Below are 18,820 nucleotides of genomic sequence, written 5' to 3' on the forward strand. Positions count from 1 at the left end.
GCTCCAGTGCTCGCCCCTTCCAGCATTTTTACTCTCTGGCCTCCAAGCTATCTAGGAAGACCTACATGTTGTGAAGTATGCCAGATTTTGCATGTCCTTGCACTGTTTTTTCAGCCTACTTTACACCTAGAGCAGTCTCTTCCATTTTGCACTCAGAAGCAAGGACCATGACAGCCCTGAAGTGCTGAAGTCCAAAGCCGTGTCTAGAAAAATGTCTCTGTGTCTCTGGACCTTTCTAAGCAGCAGCAGCTACAGCCACATGTGTTGCACAAACAACATGTGACACCCAGTGTGGAGGGCACCTCGTAACACAACTGATCCTGCTTTTCCTTGCACTGATGCTGCTCATTCATGAAAAAAAAAAAAAAAAAAAAAAAAATTTACTTTCAGATGTCCCACTTCAAATTTTGATCTAAATCCTGCTTTGTCAGCAGAAGCTTTGGTGAAAATGTGATAAAGCAGATTAGAACGTAATTTGGTGGAAAATGAGAATGATTTTGCTGTGCTTTAACAGAAGCAAGTTTCTCCATCCCGCGGGGCTCCAGAAGCGCCAGGTCCAGGGAGCAGTGGGAGCACCGCCCGCCTGCGCTGGGGCACTATGCGCGTTAGAGCGGGAGGAAAACCATACCCGCCGTGACCGCCGCCCTAGCGCGGGCTGCAAGACAACACCGCCTTAGTTCTCCCGCTCCACCGTGCTTCCTCTTTCCAGTAATTTTGTTTAAAAACTGCCGTGTGGACCAAACACGCCAGGTGCGCTAGTCCATCCTTCCAGACGACAAGAAACCGACAGGAGGCGTCACGTTTCCCCCGCCCTCCCCCGGCCCAGCCCGCCGCCGTGCCCTCTGCCCGGCTACCGCCCCTCGCCCCGCACCTATCGAGCTCCACCCTTGTTTTTAGGACGTTACACAGAAGGAACCGCGGGGGGAGCCGTGCGGTTTACGACTTTTCCACGAAAATCTACACAGGATCGGCGTCCGAACCCGCGCAGCCAAACGCCGCCGAGCCGCCTTCCCGGCCGCGCTGCCTTGCAGCTACCGGACCAGCTGCCGGCCGCGCTCCCCTGGCAGCCGACCTCCGGCAGCGGCAGCGCCGGCCAGGCCCGGCCGCGGCCCGCAGCCCTCGCCAGCCGCCCTCCGCCCCGCCCGGCGCCCGTCTGGGCGGGCCCACACATGCCCAGCAGCGCGGGCAGCCGCCGCTGCCCTCTCCGGCCGCCGCCGCCGGCTCCGCGCCGTCCCGCCGGTAGGTGCGCGCGCGGCCCGGCCCGCGACCGTCCCCTCCGCCGTGAGGGCCTGGGGCCGGGCGGGTCCCCGCAGCAAGCGGAGGGAGGCGCTCGGGTCGGGTCGCTCGGGGTGGCCCCGGGCGGCTCCGTCCCCGCGGCGTACTCCCTCCGGGAAGGGGGGGCAGCGGTGGGGTGTCTCGGGATGGCTCCGGGGAGGGGGCGACGAGCCTCCTCAGCCAGGTACCCGCTAAAACGCAGCCGGAGCCCGCCTTGGTGTGGAGCCAGCACCGCTACGGCAGGGCCTCAGTGCGCCTCTGCCGGGGACAGAGCGCTTCAGGGTGAGCGAAGTTAAGAACGGTATTTTTAGAAAGCATGAGGTTGGGGGTTGGTTGGGTTGGGTTTTTTTAAGCAGCCTTGCTCACCAGATCGTTTTTAATAACTGCCAGCACATGCGTGTTGCTGTGGTTGCTAGACGATTATTTTCTGTGAATTCAGTAGAAGCATACTTGGAAGTGGTAGTCAAAATGCCAGGGTCTCTGCCCTTCATTTCATTCCCGTGCTTTCCTTCCTTATGAAGGAGATCGCTTTCCTGTGAGAACAGGCCTTGAGGCTTCCCGCAGGACTGCAGTTCACTATCCACCGAGTCTCTATGGGCACCAGGGAAAAGGAGGGAAAACCAAAAATCTGAAGCATTTTGAAAGATGCTCTTAGTTATCCTCCCTAAAAAAACAGCTCTAACTTGACAACTGTTGTGACTCAATGATGGCTTGCAATCCTCAAAGCACTTTAAATGCAATACTTAATACAGCCAGATAGAGCTGGATTCACATTTAAAAAGCTCTGATGGTTGTTTAAGATCTGTCAGATCTTCCAATTTGTAATCTGCCTTTAAACCTCCACAGCTGACAGTAAAGTGAGGGGAAAAGGACTTTTTCCTGTTCACTGGCACACCAACAAATTCCCCAGATCAAAGCCATACTGCTATTTGTGAAAACAGCAGCATCTGGCTAAATCTCACTGTGACAGTGTCATTGGGAGGCAGTGACAGAATGCATGAGTATGAACTAGAAACCTTGTCCTTTAATTCAAAAAAGAAAATAAATTCCAGCATTGATTTTAACATAAGTTGACATTTAGTTTATGATAAAGCACATCCATGGAGATGACAAATTAGAAGCATTACTTGTGGGAGATGTGCATATACAAAGCACTGGGGTTCCTATTCACTTTTCTAGCTTCATGTCCAACTAATTATTCTTTGCCTATAGATATGAATTACTCTCGGTTCATCACCACTGTGAGTGCAGCAAGAAAACCATCTCCAATAAGACTTCTGAGTGAGTACATGCCCATTATTTCCAGGTTCTTTGGAAGGGTATCATTCTACATTCTGGACTTTGCTGGGGTATCATGGCTAAAGATTTGAAAAGGCTTGAAAGAAAACCATGCTGTAAGCTGACGAGCAAGGCCAATTAACTGCTTTGACTTTAGTTAAGTCGAGACATGACGCAGGTAAAGAAAAGTAAAGTGAATAGCCTTGAACCATTTCAGAAACCCATCCAGACAGAAGAAATAGTATTGTCACTTCAACATGTGTCTGAAAAATCTCTGCTACTGGCTCTGAAGCAGGGCTTTTGGCAGTTTGCTGCTGAATTTACACTTGTTCCTGGTTGTCCAGGAACAAGCAACTGCTAACGACTTGAAATTCAGTCCCAGGATAATGTTTCTTTCCACCTAGCTTTGCTGTATCCTGCCAGCGTCCATAAATTCCTCACCACCTCCACCCCCTCAGTGTTACTACACTTTCCTTTTCTATATTACACTATCTTTAGGCTACCATGTTACATAGTCTTCTGTGTGACAAATCAAAAAGGTTAACTGCCTTCTTGTTTACTCAGTTGAAACCTTCAGGGACCTGACAGAATCAGAGCATAAGACATACATCACTAGTTAAGCCTTCAGGGGTCAATTTCCTCTCTTGGTAAGGGGTTGGCATTTGCTGTTCTGCTTGAAATGCTTCATACAGGTACAGCTAAGTCAATTAATTCACTCTAGTCAGTCTCTGTACTTTTTCAAGTGATACACTGATATGCATCATAACACAAATACTGAGTAGCACAGCTTGTGCAGAAAGACACACTGAGGCTGCAGTTTTGATGACAAAGTAAATCTCTCTTCACCAGACCAAAAGTCACAGACATGACCCATATTGCTGAACTGATAAGAATTAACTCCCCATGCTCAAGTTTGTTAATAAATAGTGGAGAATAAACTTGGTAACAGGAAGCGAGATCGGATCTGATCTGTCCTCTAATATCTGGTGTAAAACTGTCAAGCCAGCATGAATACTATATTGTGAGGTCTTAGATTTAATGCAATCAAGCACCCTTGCTGGATTAAGGTCCAGTTTGCACTGCATAGATTGGATCTGAATGACTGTGAAACTGTGACTTTAAAGCAAGAGTTGTTAACATATTCTTCATACTGAATTATTTACACAGTGCCTCTGCCACTGAAGCTGGCTGCCAGAAACATTCCCACTCCCTTATGGAAAAGCTATAATCATATATGTAACTATCAGTGTAGCTGCGCTACTGCCACATCAGCTAAAGTGAGAACAAAAAGCAAAGCCAGTTATTTCAAGTCAGTCTAAACAGGAGATCATTAAGATTTCAAATTCTTGAAGCTAAAAACACAATGTCAGAAGTTTTTATAGTAGTAGAACAGTCCTGGTAAGATTTAAAAAGTTATTTATAATTTACTTTAAAACAAAGATTATTTTTTTGTTTTGGTCTGTCCTGCCCATGTCTCTCTCCCTGGTCCACCCCACCTGTTTAATTCAAGTAGAAAGGTGAGTTTAAAAAGAATTATCATCCTTTTGAATTTATGACAGTTAAAAAATGTGAAAAATGGAACAAACTTCTCTGGACCATTATTATATACACTGACTAAAGGATGTGATCAGTTTTGCAATAATCAAATTGTAACCAAGGTCTTTTCCTTTTATCTAGCTGAATTGATGCAGAAGTCTCCTCCATCTCTCATCTCTCTGGCTGGAGGAGCACCAAACCCCAACGTTTTTCCATTTAAGAGGGCTACTGTTGCCATTGGACATGGAACTGCAGTTGAGATTGGGGAAGATCTGATGAAGAGAGCTCTCCAGTACTCAGCCTCAGCAGGGTATCTGTCTCAGCTGCTTGCACATCAAGATGCCAGAATCAAAGGATCATAAAATCATTTATTATTGCATTAGTTCACCTGCATTTTTAAAAACCTGCTTGCAAAACCTCTTTTACAAAACCAGGTTTAACTTCTTTTGATTTGCCTCACGATTTACGTTTCAGTTTAAGTAGAAAGTTTTGAGCAGATGAGTAATTAACAAAAAAAACCACCCTAATGCTAGTAATTCTCAAGCCAGAGCATTTCCCGGCTGTTAGTATTTGGGAATCCAGACTCACAGATCACTAGCAGGAATCATTTTGTGTTTTGCAATAAGATATTGATTAAAAGATACTTCATTTCAATACATAGTTTCCACATTTGTTTTGCTTTCATTTGGTACCTCATATTACAGTCAGTAGGTACTACTTGTGAGTGTTTGAGGTATTTATAGTATTGTCATTTTTAGTGCAAAAATTGTGTATCATTAAGTTACTTTAGCACTTAGGAACTCCCCAGAAGACAGCACTGAGCTGGGCTTGTGACAGGTTTGCAAAAATACTTAGCTACCTACAGAGGCACACAGGGCATTAATCAGTGAAATTAAGACTTTTCTTAATATTTAACTGAACCCAGCCATTTGTGAACATCCTACAAGATCTTAAAACAGTTTTTGAAAAACCCATTTCAGAAATCCTTATTATCTGCAGCCTATTACTAGCAGTATTGCAAGCTTTGTCACATTACCACATTTGAGTATGGAAAGATCACTCCTGGGAGTGGATATTGTTCAGCCTCCACCCCTATTCCATCCTTGGCAAATCATTTCCACCCAGATTTCAGTATAATTTGGTGTGTGGACCACAGATGCCCATCTCTTCTGCTTTTCTGTAAGAATCATTTATCTCATTTCCATCATTTGATAAAGCAATCAAAATGAGCATCTAGGTGTATCTGTACAACAGTTGAAATCAGACTCAGGACTGCTTGCTAGATTTGGCAGTGATTTAGAGGAGCAGCCTAGCTTCAGCCTATATAAGATATTAGGTGCAACTTACTTTATTCATGTTTCAGGATTCCAGAGCTGTTGTCTTGGCTGAAGGATTTCCAGCGGAATCTACATAATCCCCCCACAGCCAACTACAGTCCTGAGCAAGGACAAATGGAAGTGTGTGTCACAACTGGCAGCCAGGAAGGCTTGTGTAAAGTAAGACCAAAGGCTTCATATGTTAAAAGCATTTTTTTCAGAGATGTTTAGTCTTCCATCAGTTCAGTCATACTCAGCATTACATGCAACTGTATAACTATATGCAGGGTACTTTGTTAAATATGTGTCTCACAGTATTATCAATACAAGATAATAGAACTGAAATAAAACTGGTGTGGCAGTCTAATCTGTCAGGACTGCATGAATGTTCAGGTAAACTAAAGAGCCTGTCAGAAAATGCTGTAAGGTAACATTTCATGTTACTCACGTAGGTGCATTATTTGCTTTACCACAACTCAATTCGAATTGCATTAAACTTCTTTAAACAAATCACCCTTTCCAGTCCACTCTCACTGTTGCTTTGTTGATCCTTTCTGTAACTGAAGCACTATTTCTATTGTATAATAGTACTGCCTTTGCATTTCAAATTGATATTCTCTGGCTGATTACCTAACTTCATTTGGCTCTAAAGCAGATTTTTTCATCTGTTCATTGCTTTTCCTACAGACAGCATAATTAAATGGTTAGGGAATTACTAATATCTAACGAAGCTTTTTAATCCCACTAAGAAGTATGAAGGATGTGTACAAGAATGGCACAATCTTTCGAAAATATTCTTTTCTTTTACAGGTGTTTGAAATGCTCATTAATCCTGGGGACAACATCCTTTTGGATGCACCTACATACTCCGGGACACTAGCAGCTGTAAGCATTCTTTAGCTACAAAACACTGTGAATGTTCCATTTGAAGTAAACACCAATTTAGTACCTGATCTGCAGGCTTGTATACACTGTCTGTATTTACTGCAAAAACAACTAAGAATCAAGTTTATAATGTTAGTCTAGTCAAGTTCGTAAATATTAGCTCATAGAAGCTTTTCTACTAAAAGCTTATACAGGCTATTCTCAGGAAGTTCCTCTTCCAAATCCTAGTTCATTCAAGGTCTAAGGTTATGTTTGGGATTGGAAAGAAAGCCATCACAACCTAGTCAGGTTGAAGCAAATTTATAAGTGGGTATTTTAACATGTCAGCACATTCACCTGAAGTATTTTGGAGTCTGATTATACCGTAGCTATAAATAGTATGAAATTGGAACAGGCCTGAAACATCCATATGAGTTTGAAGATGTGAATTAGTAAGAATTATACAAAAACAGCAGAGTTTACCTCTGAAAAGTAACTTAATCAGTATGTAAAAAAATGTCAGCTCAAAATGCGTAAGAAACATAAGAAGGGTTAGAATAGATAAAACACCACAATTTCAGTCTAGTCTCCCCTTGCCTCAAAAGGAATTTTGTTACTGTTTGCTGTGCTAAGTTTGAGTATATCTTGTCTAATCAAATATGCTTTGTTAGGAATATATTTTGACAATGCAGCAACTTGCATTTCTCTTTAAAATGCAGAGTGCTACACAGTACAAATTGAAATTCCACAGAGGGAAGGCAGCATGCTTTTTTGTTGGTATTTTACCTATATTTTTTCATACTGCTGTCAACATGTCATTGCAGTAGCATCATTTCATTCTCCTTTGTATTGCTGAATGTATCTATTGAGAACAGATTCTTTGCCCTTTGTCAATGTAGAGTAGCTTATAGTTCTGGCACTTCCACTGAAGTAGAGTGTAAATTGTCAGTAGGAAATCAGGGTGCTGTGAACTTACTGTCTGTGGTGAGAACATGAGTCCTAAGAGAACACAATTCAAATCTGCAAAATCCCTTTCTGCTTGCAAAACCATGTTTGATTTCCTAGAGAAGAGCAGCAATTGGACATAGGAGATAGCCATTTCTTCTCAGTTGGCTTAACAGGGCAAATAAAGAGTAACGTAAGTTTGACACGCTTCACAGCAAATTCAGGCAAAATTTCTGTTGAATCATGATCAAATGGAGTTTGATAGAGCTGTAAAGTCAGAAGGACTTTGTATCAATGAAATTTTACAATGTCAGTGACAAAATGAAGACCTTTGAATTACGGGATTATGACTGTTTTGTTCCTCCTGTCAACAGCTGAGACCTTTGGGTTGTAACATAATTAATGTTCCTAGTGACCAACATGGCATTATTCCAAAAGCTCTAAAAGAAATTCTGTCTACTTGGAGCTCAGAAGATGTAAAAAATCATAGCCACCACGTCCCCAAATTCCTGTACACAATCCCAAATGGGTGCAACCCCACTGGAAACTCTCTGACCACAGAGCGCAAGAAGGAGATTTACCAGGTATGTAGCTGGGGCCTTGTGAACCTTGTAGGTGGAAATAGATAAATGTCAGTCTGTTTTCAGTTGAGAGAATTTGGGCCCGTGATTGGTCCAGTAGACATTCTTCCTAGAACTTGTTTTGAAAGAGGTTCTGCTAGAAACAACTCTTCAGAAGTGGACTATGTATTAGATAAATTGTTTTGCAATAGTAGCCCATTGCTGGCTGCTGTCTTTGCCATGGGCTTCGAACTGGACTTACTGCAGGTTTTCTGCACAGTTTGAATGCTACATGGAACAGTTATATATGTGTGTCCTTGTACTGCAGGTACCACATTTACTCTTGTAATTGCTTGATATCTAAATTGGGCATTTGAAGGCTTCTCTTGGTAGGGTCTTGTATACAGTGAATGAGTAATCCATAGGATTATACAGTTATGGTAATAGGTCCAGGGTATAGGAAGAACTGAATTTATCAATGTCTTTACATTTTAACAAGTTTATTTTTTATTCACTTTAGCTTGCAAGAAAATATGATTTTCTCATCGTAGAAGATGATCCTTACTACTTTCTTCAGTTTGAAAAGGTAATTTGTCTTCCATACTGTTTAGTAACACCTTTTCTGATCTGCGAGAGAACTACCGTTTGAGCCATGGATTTTCCTGTATGCTCCTTCATGTCCTACCAAGGTAGTTGTAGGCCTCACAGCCTGTGCTACTGCCAGTTGTTGTCCCCTGTGTGGCATTTTACTGAATCAGTCCTGTTAATGAATGGTTCAAATTCCTCAAGCCTCATACAGGACAGAATTTCCTTCAATAGCCAGAAAATGCCTCCAGACCAAAACAAGTATGCCACTGAAGCAGCACTTGAAAATAGCAGCCTCTTAATGTTCCTTTCAGCCCAGTCTTCTTTCATTCAGTGGAAGACTGCCTACTCCCAGTCTACTATATTCCATTTTCACCCGTTTGCCTTTTGGCGAACCCAAGAGAGTTCTCCCGGATACCACAGCATCTTCCCTCCTTCATGTAAATTTTCCCCACATGGGTAACAGTCAAGTGTTGATCTGTCTTCACACATAGATGTGCAGTTGCACAGTCTGAGAAGTACCTAACTTCAGGAATAAAAGCTGGTCTTGTAAAGCAGTAAAACATTGGTAGAAGCTAAAGTTCAATATTCTGTATTTTGAAATATGTTTTTATGGGAGGAGGCAATAAAACTGCTTCACTTACTCATTGAATACCACTGTTTAGCTTTGTTAAAGAGTGAAGGGGAGAAGGTGTAAAATTAGAATTCTTGATAAGGAAAAAGTGTGCTGAACTCAGATCATCAGAATTTGGTCATATCTTCTGATTTCCTTTTTTAAGATAAAGCTAAAAGCTACAGGGCCCCATCTTAGAAATTATAGTATCTGTTTACTCCATAATAAAATCTTGTCAGAGAAATGATTATTTCTCTTTCCTGCTTATGACATCATACCAAAACCTGAACTGAACACTTGTATGCTGAACAGAGGGCTAAGCATCAAAAAACAACAAGGCTGATTTCTTGATGACTTTCATGGAATATTGTAATCACGTCTCATCTAGTCTAAACAATCACTTGTCAGCAAGTTACTGCTTTTTTTCCCTTGGAATGCAGAGCTAAAATATTTACTATCAAAGTATTTATTTAAAAAATTAATTATGTCTTCATAGTAAAGAAAATAATTCCATCATAATCTGTACTAGCACCTTGAATTTTATTTTTTATTTTTCTTCCAAGCCATGGGCTCCAACTTTCCTCTCAATGGATGTGGATGGCCGAGTTATCAGGACTGACTCTTTCTCTAAAATTCTCTCATCTGGGTAAGGCCAGCTTCAGACTGCTCAGCATTGACTGTTCAGTTAAGGCACAAGACTAATACTTCATACAAAATGATCAGACATGTCATAGTGTTTTTTCATCTAATACCTATCCATTTCTGGAATGTACCTTTGGATTCACAGCTCTTCTCAGTCCACTCACTTTTCATGTCATCTCTTGGCAGTCATTTAACTCTAGATTCTGTTTCTCTTCCAATACTGATAGTTAAGCCACTCTCCCCAGGCAGCCCATTCTTGCAGACACCATCTAGGCAGAAAGACAAATGCTGGATTTGAGCTCTGTTCCTGGAACTCCTAGGAGCTTTCCTCTCTTCTTTTTCCATTTCTCCTTCTATCTCTTACCATTCCTGCAGTCTCCCTGAACTTGTAACACAGAAATGATGGCATCATTCACCACGAACTATTCATAGGGTTATAGTGATCTCTCGTCTTCTAGCCTTAGAGTTCTTTCAGGTTGCTTCCACCTGCCTGAAAAACTAAGCTGGCTGTTTTTCATTTTACACAAGTCAACATACTTGATTTTTAACTTGCTTTTGTTTATTATCCTAATAGATATAAGTAATGTGAATTCTGCACTGGCAGCTAGTGGATTATAACCCCATCCCCAAGAAAGTGAGGAAACAACATGATGCTAAGTGTGATTGCACTTTCAGAAGTGACACTGCAAAAAGGCATGATGCAATTTTATATTTGTCAAAGATGCATATGAGCTTACTGGTTCTATTTTTCTTCAAAGAAAAACTTCAGACAACCTGTAAAGATAGGTCATAAGAATCAAAGCATGATTAAGAATCTAGTTTATCAGTCTAAATTCCATTTATTTGGCCATACTGAAAGGGAGTGAAAGAGTAAAGCTGTTTGCCACTTCTCATCTGTTTTTCATAAAGCCTGAGCATTCATGATTTTTCATTATGTGAAAAACCTATCTTTCCTTCCCTTTGATTCGTGTTATCTTTATGATTGCAGAGGAATGCTTACAAATGTGGGATATGTCCTGAAGTCTCAGAACTAAGAACCTACCATAAACATTAAAAACCCTTAAATGTTTTTATTTCATGACTTTGATACTCGGCTCATAAAATGCATAAGCCTGGGGCTTAGGGCAATATTAAGATTATATATAATTTTAAATGCATAAAAGATCCTTACAATATTAATGAAATAGTTTCACCTTTTCCCAGTTTTAAGTTAAACTATAACTCACACAGAGTATTAGCACATTGCATTTCTGTAATAACTTTTTTTTTCTCTAGGTTAAGAATAGGCTTTCTAACAGGTCCCAAGCCTCTTATCGACAGAGTTATTCTACACATTCAGGTTTCAACAATGCACACCAGCACTTTCACACAGGCAAGTACCAAACTGCCAACTGAACTGTATTCAGAAAATATAACATATTCCAAGTCATAAGAAACCACAGACGAACAGCTTTGCACTTTCGCAGTTGCTCTGCACTTTTGCAGTTTTGTTTGTAATAAGCACATACATTGTCAATTCTGCCAAAGAGAGAAACAGACATTAAAACCAGAGATAGAGGGTGCCCCAGTGCATAGAAAGCACAGCTAATACGCCCTTAACCCTCAGATTTCAAGAATCAAGATTTGAAATACTTGATATCTCTTGCTAGTAGGTTCCCTTGAAAAACATCAATGTAGAGCATACATCAGAAGAACTTTGGGTTTTTTCTGTTTTTCATTCTGCTTTGTAATTAGAACAATACTGGCAGCCCACAAAGACATTACAAAGCAGACTGCCAACTTCAGCCACTTTATGGTTAGTAATAAGGAGACATTGGACACATCTAAATACGGCTTCCACCTTCCAGCTCTGTTAGTTCATCAGAGACAGTATTAAAGCAGACACTGATGTGGGCTTCCTTTTTCTCTGTGATTACCATATTTAGCTCTCCATCCATTTTTCCCTAGCCCAACCTCCAAAGACTGCCATGATCCTTGGAGACAGCAGTAACACGTACTATAGTGGCCTGTTGCTGTTGCCACCTCTGTTTATAAAGGGCTCCAAGAGACCCCGCACGCAATTTCTTGCCTGTGTGGAATTTTGAATAATGCATCAGACTATGTATGTTTTGATAACTGCAGAACAGTCCTGTTTAAAATATGGTATTGATAATGTGTTTTATTTCTTTAGATTATGATATCACAGCTGCTTCAGCAATGGGGAGAAAAGGGTTTCTTGGAGCATATAGACAGGTAGGGTCATATCATATGCTGAATCCCACCATCTGCCATTCTGCTTCTTGTTACCTACATAAAATGTTCTTTAACGTAAACAGGTCAGAGGAGGTGCACCAGTATTAGGCCAAACGGATAAGCCGGGTCCCAAAGACTGACAGTGTTCACACAGGAGTCCTGAAAGAGCTCATTGTGAAGCTGCAGACATGCAGGTCAGGGCATGCAATCTGACAGTCCACTGACAGTCACTATGCAGCTCCCCTCTGAAGGGAACTCGAGAGGATCCTGGGAGCTCCAAGTCAGTGAATAAAGTGTTCATTCCTGCTAAAGAGGTAGGGTCTATAGCAAAGGCTAAGATCACTACCACATAATCTATTGAGAGAGTCAGCATAGCTTCTATAAAGGGAGTTCTTGCCTCACTAAGTCAGCAGAGATTCACCTTCTAACACCCTTAATCTAATGATTGTAGATGCTGATGGAGAGACCTACAGGGAGCAGCAAGGTTCACCCACACTCACTAAACATTGCCTTTATCACTACTCTTGGAGACAGAGCACTGGGCTAAGGTCTAACTCAGCAAGGCATTTCTTACATACTGACTGACAGGCATTTGTTATCTATTTATTATGCTGGAGGAGCATAGTGTCTCTTGAGTATCCATGCTTCATTTCAGATGCCATACTTGGATGCCCTTAGAACACCAAGCTTCCTACTTCAGTGGGTAGTGTGCAGAGGCCTGTGACAGGACTGTGAGCACCTGCCTGTTACTGTACTGCAAACACTAGTACTTAAAAAAAAGTCAAAGCAGACACAGCAGCCCTAGCTTCGCCTTGTTTTAAGAATTCAGAATATAAAGACAAGTTTTACAGGGAAACTCGGACCACAACTCAGCTCAAATTTCAGCAGTTTGCAAAACACATCCTGAATGTATCTCTTCACTTACCTTGTAGGCCAGAAGGCATCCTTGCTCAACTCAGAAGGCTATTCCCCCTCTTGAGCTAATGAAAACAGTTCTGCAGTAAGGTAGCTGCAACCCTTTATAACCTTCTAGACTCAGATGTCAGGTGACTTACTGATGAAGCCAAACAGCTGACTGCAATCTCCTCCAGGTGATTTCATTTGGACAAGGTTGACTTGTTAGATCATGCTTTTGAGTAGGAGCAGGCCTGTTATTTGGAGCAGCTACATTTTTGTGGAAGTCTTGTCTTACTAACACTTACAATTTCATTCCAATGGGGTAACAGAAAGGAGAAAAACTTGTAACAGAATTCGTGATGTGGTAAAAACTGCATAAGTGAGATTTACCATTTCATGCAGAATGTAGCAAAGTAGGCTGAGTCCCAAAACTATTTAAGCCTTTGGTGGTGTTGCTATTTGTCTGTCAGGTGTGATAAAATACATCCAGAAATTGAAGCTATTGGTTCAGAGAATATTACAAAAAAATCTAAATGTAAAATTATGCAAATTGATAAGTCAGTTTTCTCTACAGAGATGGGAACATATTTGCATCTGATTTATGAACTCTGTATCAGGCATTTCTCTTGTGTCTCCCATTGCACAGCTGTCTCATTTTATGTCAAGAAAAGCCACTGCACAAGACTTGTCCTTGTTGAAACTTGGGTTAGGGTCATTTTCCCCAGAAAGAGATTGATTTATTTGGAATTTTTACTCAAAGTGTGAAGGAGACAGGTTCCAAAGTTTAGAAAAGGGGAAGCTGTTAAATAGTCATGACAGGTTTATCATATGATTTGCTTTTTCCCTTGTGAAATACCATTTCCATGTGTGCCTATTACACAAATTCAGCCCAAACGCACAAATATCGAGTCGTGCTTTTGCATATGTCTGAGTCCTTAATTTGCTCCAGTATGCCTGTTTTGTGTGGTAAATATTGCTAACAGGACTTGTATCCACTGATATGATAGAACAGATATAACATATAAAGAGTTTCCATGACATATGTAGGCTTAAGAAGCAGCCACACAGGTACTTCTTCTGTCTGGTTGGTAAGTGCTTTGTTGGAGACACGCAGAAGCATTCAAGACTTCTCTGATACATATACAAAGTTTTATACACACGGTATACTGTGTTGTGCCCATCTAGGATATGCCCATATTTCCCTTAAATGTGCACTTAGATTGTTCAAGTAGGAAAGCTTTGTTCCTGCCTTTGGAAACAAATGGGCTCTGAAGTGCTATGAGATCATGACTTTGAATTGATAATTTACTTTCAGAGTGGTGGAGTTTTACAGGACCCAGCGGGATGCAATGCTCATTGCTGCTGACAAGTGGTTAAAAGGTCAGTGAGTACAACACAGCTAATTACTTAAATTTTTTTTTGAGCTATTTATCATCTTTGTGTTCAAGAAAAATCACTAAAGTTCATCTCTTGACTGAAGTGACAGATAAGCACTATAAGCAAATCAATGACATTAAATATTAAGCTTAGGACAAATTATCTAGTGCTGCTGTTTTCATGCTTTTCTGGTGGGCCAAGGAGACGGTGGTGAGAAAAAAGCTCACCATTTTACTGTATAAATCAGTTTTACAAAGAGCATATATTTCACTCCACTATATTCTTATACTTACTGTGTTTAAAATCCCTGTCTTTAAAATCTCTGTCTGAAATAGCCAGATTTAGCGGCCTTAATTTAAAAGAAGATATAAACAATCAATACAGCAGTAGTGATAATCTTTTTTTGTCACAAATCAATGTCAAATGTCCCCTTTTGTGGTTAATCACAAAGGACAGAAAGAATTTGATCAACAATAATGCAATTACAGTTAGTGATTCACTCCTTTTAGTTGGTCTAAGTGGAATCAGCAATAACTGCTTAAGAACTGCCCAGCCACCTAAGATGATACTTCCATGGCACATGGGTACTTGGGCACCACACCATCGTTAAGGTACTTATTCTTGCTAAGTCCAGGCTTGTAGATATGAAGTATTTCTTTTTCTACATGCCTCTGAACAGCCATGGGTTGCTGACCTAGGTAGGCCCTGTTTGTCTCAATTCCTCAGGTAGCAGAACAATGTAATAGTACTGGGCTACCTTAAAGTGTATTGTGAGACTCGTGTGAAAGACTACAGGTTCTTCATGTTTTCTTGTAATAGGAGCCATAATATTTTGGAAGACAGGCCTTTATTTTGTAGGTGTGTAATGGTTAAATACATCAAGGAAGAGCTGGAGAAGATGTCAAGTCACATAAATAGTTTCTTCAAAAATATGTCCAAAACCAGAAAAGGAATTCTAGGTAAACAAAAGTACACAGTAAGTCTGCAAATATAATTTAAGACATAGATCCTCTCTAAGCCTTCCCATCTTCCTCATAACTCCTAGGCTCTCTTTTTCTTTGGGAAAAAATCTATAATCATTACAACTTAAAGGAAAACAGTTTTGCACTTTGCTACACTTTAAATTGTATTGATAGTCAATGTGATACTAAGAGAAACTGCAACAGAAAAATTATTTTAGATTGTTTACTTGATCTGAAAATAATCAACAAATACAATTTGTTAATCTTTGAGATTTCTGTAATTCAGAGCAATCACTTTCACAAAAAGTATTGAGCATACCAGCATAAGTGCAGTAAGTCCACACAGATTTGGAGTACTTTAAATTTGGCAAGTAGCATCCTGGCTCTGTAGCCTACATTTCCTTTGAGTTCATTGGAGCAACGAATCTACGACATCACTGAATCTATAATATATCAGTTAAAGGTGGGGCAGAAGTTTCTTTCTTGATTCCCTTCTTTTCTCTCTCTCTCTCCAGACTTGGCAGAATGGTACCCTCCTGCTGCTGGCATGTTCTTATGGATCAAAATTAAGGGTGTCTCTGATACACAGCAGCTGATCATGGAGAAAGCTTTGCAGAAAGAAGTATGACCTATGGTTTAATAGCTTATGATATTAAAATGAAATGAGGGAAGGATAAAATAAATTTACCGTATCTACCCACACAAATGCACACACATAAACAAGCAGAGGAACTTGCTGTGCAGCATCAAATCTGCAAGTCAAACATTGTTGCACAGCGACCTATTAATAAAATATTTTCATGTGTGTATTCAGATGTTGATATTTAATCATCTTAAATTTAAACCATTATATGGTACAATATGTCATGTATACAACATATATGTATAATATTAATAGATGTACATATATGAATGATGACTGTCTTCTATATCTTTTTAATAGGAGAAATTAAGTGTGATTTTATTTCTACAATTTATAAGAGCCAGCACCATGTACTGAGTAAACTACATCCCACCTCACTGGTGCTTCTAAACATTGTGGTGATAAGCCAGACCTGGTAACCCACCAGTCTAGGTAACCAAAGCCTAAGAGCCCTTCGATTTTGTTATGAAAAGTCTGATTCCAGGTTGCACATTTTTGGCTTCTCATTTTGAAGAGAAGAAATACATTACGCTTTGTTCTGATACCAGTGTTTCAGCAGTGAGCCTTCTCAAATTTAATTTAACACAGTGTTTTAAAACAGAAGTGGTGATAGAAGTGGTGATAACTGGGTGGCTAATCAATTTTTCTTAGGTGTTACTGGTTCCTGGAGGAGCATTCAATATAAATAGTTCAGAGCCTAGTTCTTATGTCAGAGCCTCCTTCTCTCTGTCTTCTCCAGCCCAGATGGATCTGGTAAGTGAGATGTTGGGGGGTTTTTTTAACATTCTTATCAAGACAGTTTCTCACATGTTCCCTTATTTTAACTTATTTCTCCTTATGTGTTTTCTTCAATGTTAGTGTAGTTTTTTTAGTACCTAGGTGATTAAGCAGTACTTTTGCAGCAGAATTAGCTGCTTCTTAGACAAGTTACTCATATCCAAGTGACCTGAAAGGTACCAAATTTTTAGGACCATGTAAAATTTTTCTGTGTATCTCATACATGTAGAGTCTCATACTTAATCTTCCCAGACATTCTTCATAAAGGCTTTACTGAAGTCAGAGTAAGTTTTGCTATTTGCTTGAGCATTAGCAGGCATCACGTATCCTTTATTTTCCAGACTTCCCATTCCCGAGATTGAATTACCTGTTCTCTTGGGTGTGTGTGTTTTGTCAATCCTTTATAAGAAAGAATATTGTTTTTCTAAAAAAGAATGTTGGTTTTCTTCCATACAATAGATATATATGTTGTATTTCATTTCTCAGGAACTAATCTTCTATGTATTTTAGGAACATTTTGGATGTTATTTGGCTGTATCTGTAAAATCAGTGGGAAGACAGGAGACATTTATTTGTGCAGATTTAATATTCCTTGAATTCAGGTGCTTGAAACAGTTCGGTATTTGTAGTTGTGCTTTCATTCAATTGTGAAGGTTTGTAACAGATAAGCACTTCTATTGCCATTTCTTTTTCTGTATTTCTTCTATTTCTTCCTCTTCTTTGTAAAAGTAATTCATAACCGTACTATTGACTGTCAAATTGTGCCTTTTATATGGTTCCCCACTGTTCTTCCTTTCACCTTTGGAGCCTCTAGGCCCTTACATTAAGTTAAAAGAGATACTCTTCCAGGGATCACTAGTTGTATTAAAAGTACAGCTGTTTAGTTGCATCTGAACTCCAAATATCCTTTGAGCATCAGTATATGTATTTTTCTGTTTCAGAAGACCCTGCCTTTTATTCTCTGTCAGAGAAGTGGAAGCTTTGTCCAGTCAAAGCCCATACATGTTGTTATAAAAGGAAAACAGAGAATATCAGCAGAATTTTGCAGGATAAAATACTGAGTTTGTATATGGTTAGGGTAGTTTTAGTAGCTTTACAGTTTTGGTGTGTTGCCTGTTTAAATAATGCCTAAACATGAACCATATTTCTGTCATTGCAGGCCTTCAAGAGACTGGCTGACCTTATAAAAGAAGCTTTGTGAAAAAGCTAAGTAGAGCTCTTGCAGCAATCAAAATCATCTCCGGAAAAATATGTATTAACATTTGGATTTTATCAGAACACTTTAAAAGCAAGCACAATACAGTGGGTGTTTCCTTAGATCATTTCAGCTAAAAAAGCAAAAAACAAAAGAATGAAAAACAATTTGCTTAATTTTTTTGACAGGGCATTGCATTACTAAATTTATTTCAATTCAGAAACATTTCAAATACTCAAAACCAAAATGTCCTGTTTCCTGTCAAATCCATGGTTTTGTTAGATTTGAATTGATTTTTATTCTGGGTTTGTTTTCCATTTGGGTTGGGAAACAGGGAAATCAGTTACTTAGGAAGGTGGTCTTAGCCACTGTTACTTAACCCCAACTGATACATTCCTCCAACACCTTGTGTTGGAATTGTTTTTGTGTCACTTTCCTTCTGTCCCACTGTATGGCATCTGGTTTTGAAGATCGGTATTTAATTTTACTAAAGTTTCGTCAGATGAAACTGATGTGAGGATGTTAAAAAATAGAACCTGATCCAGCAAAATGAGGCTATGATTGCAAATAAAACTATTTGGCCTAAGGTCCCTTGCAGTTTGCATGGGTTTTGCAGCTCATTCTCTAATTTGTAAAAGGTTTTCTGATTGCTGGCTTCCACTTCAGTCTGTGAATAATTAGTCTGTACCTGTGTTAGAAAATCTCTGGTTTGCAAAGGCATGTGGATGTGCTAATAGAACTGCTCTCTGCTCTTAATCAGTCAATCAGGTGTTTTTTGAACGGAGAGTGTAAATAACTGAACAGGGGACATAGTGGAATGGACAACATCCTGACACTGCCAAATGTACAAAGCAAGCAAAATGAAAAAATAAAGAAATGTTTTAATCTAATCCCTTGGTCATTATCATCCCAAACATTTGATACTTGGCAACATGTACAAAACCTTCAGAAAGTTTTAACTGTACAGATTCTCCAAGGCTTCCTGTTTTTCTTTAGTGACTTAAGTTTTATTTACTGTTTGGATGAAAGCACTGTGGTTTCCCATCAACAGCAGATGGTTGTTTCTTTATGTGCAGGTACTTGGAATTTCAATGTAAAAATACGTGTTCAAGGATCCAGCCAA

The 18,820-nt window shown here is 39.9% G+C and overlaps 1 protein-coding gene across 3 annotated transcripts; it reads left to right on the plus strand.

Moving 5' to 3' along the window:
- Positions 1 to 845: 845 nt before the first annotated feature.
- Positions 846 to 18,587, plus strand: AADAT (aminoadipate aminotransferase). Of its 3 annotated transcripts, none has more exons than XM_074866467.1 (14): positions 848 to 1,239; positions 2,488 to 2,556; positions 4,231 to 4,399; positions 5,453 to 5,585; positions 6,216 to 6,290; positions 7,589 to 7,798; positions 8,295 to 8,360; positions 9,536 to 9,618; positions 10,890 to 10,986; positions 11,785 to 11,846; positions 14,059 to 14,123; positions 15,598 to 15,704; positions 16,377 to 16,478; positions 17,662 to 18,587. In XM_074866467.1, exons 1-14 carry the CDS (start codon positions 1,170 to 1,172, stop codon positions 17,701 to 17,703), a joined length of 1,350 nt encoding a protein of 449 aa, XP_074722568.1. In that variant the 5' UTR covers positions 848 to 1,169; the 3' UTR covers positions 17,704 to 18,587. The 3 variants fall into 3 exon arrangements, with proteins under 3 accessions (XP_074722570.1, XP_074722568.1, XP_074722569.1); XM_074866468.1 differs by lacking the exon at positions 848 to 1,239 and adding an exon at positions 1,473 to 1,557; XM_074866469.1 differs by lacking the exons at positions 9,536 to 9,618; positions 10,890 to 10,986 and having other exon boundaries at positions 846 to 1,239.
- The last annotated feature ends 233 nt before the right edge of the window (positions 18,588 to 18,820 follow it).

This window comes from Strix uralensis, chromosome 4 (assembly GCF_047716275.1).
Source record: "Strix uralensis isolate ZFMK-TIS-50842 chromosome 4, bStrUra1, whole genome shotgun sequence".
NCBI lineage: Eukaryota > Metazoa > Chordata > Aves > Strigiformes > Strigidae > Strix > Strix uralensis.

What these genes read in the sequence shown, in the direction of transcription:
- AADAT (XM_074866467.1), top strand. Translation starts at nt 1,170, where the DNA reads ATGCCCAGCAGCGCGGGCAGCCGCCGCTGCCCTCTCCGGCCGCCGCCG. An exon ending in CAGTACTCAGCCTCAGCAGG is followed by an intron (nt 4,400 to 5,452) that starts GTATCTGTCTCA and finishes TTCATGTTTCAG; the next exon opens with GATTCCAGAGCTGTTGTCTT. An exon ending in TCTAAAATTCTCTCATCTGG is followed by an intron (nt 9,619 to 10,889) that starts GTAAGGCCAGCT and finishes TTTTTTCTCTAG; the next exon opens with GTTAAGAATAGGCTTTCTAA.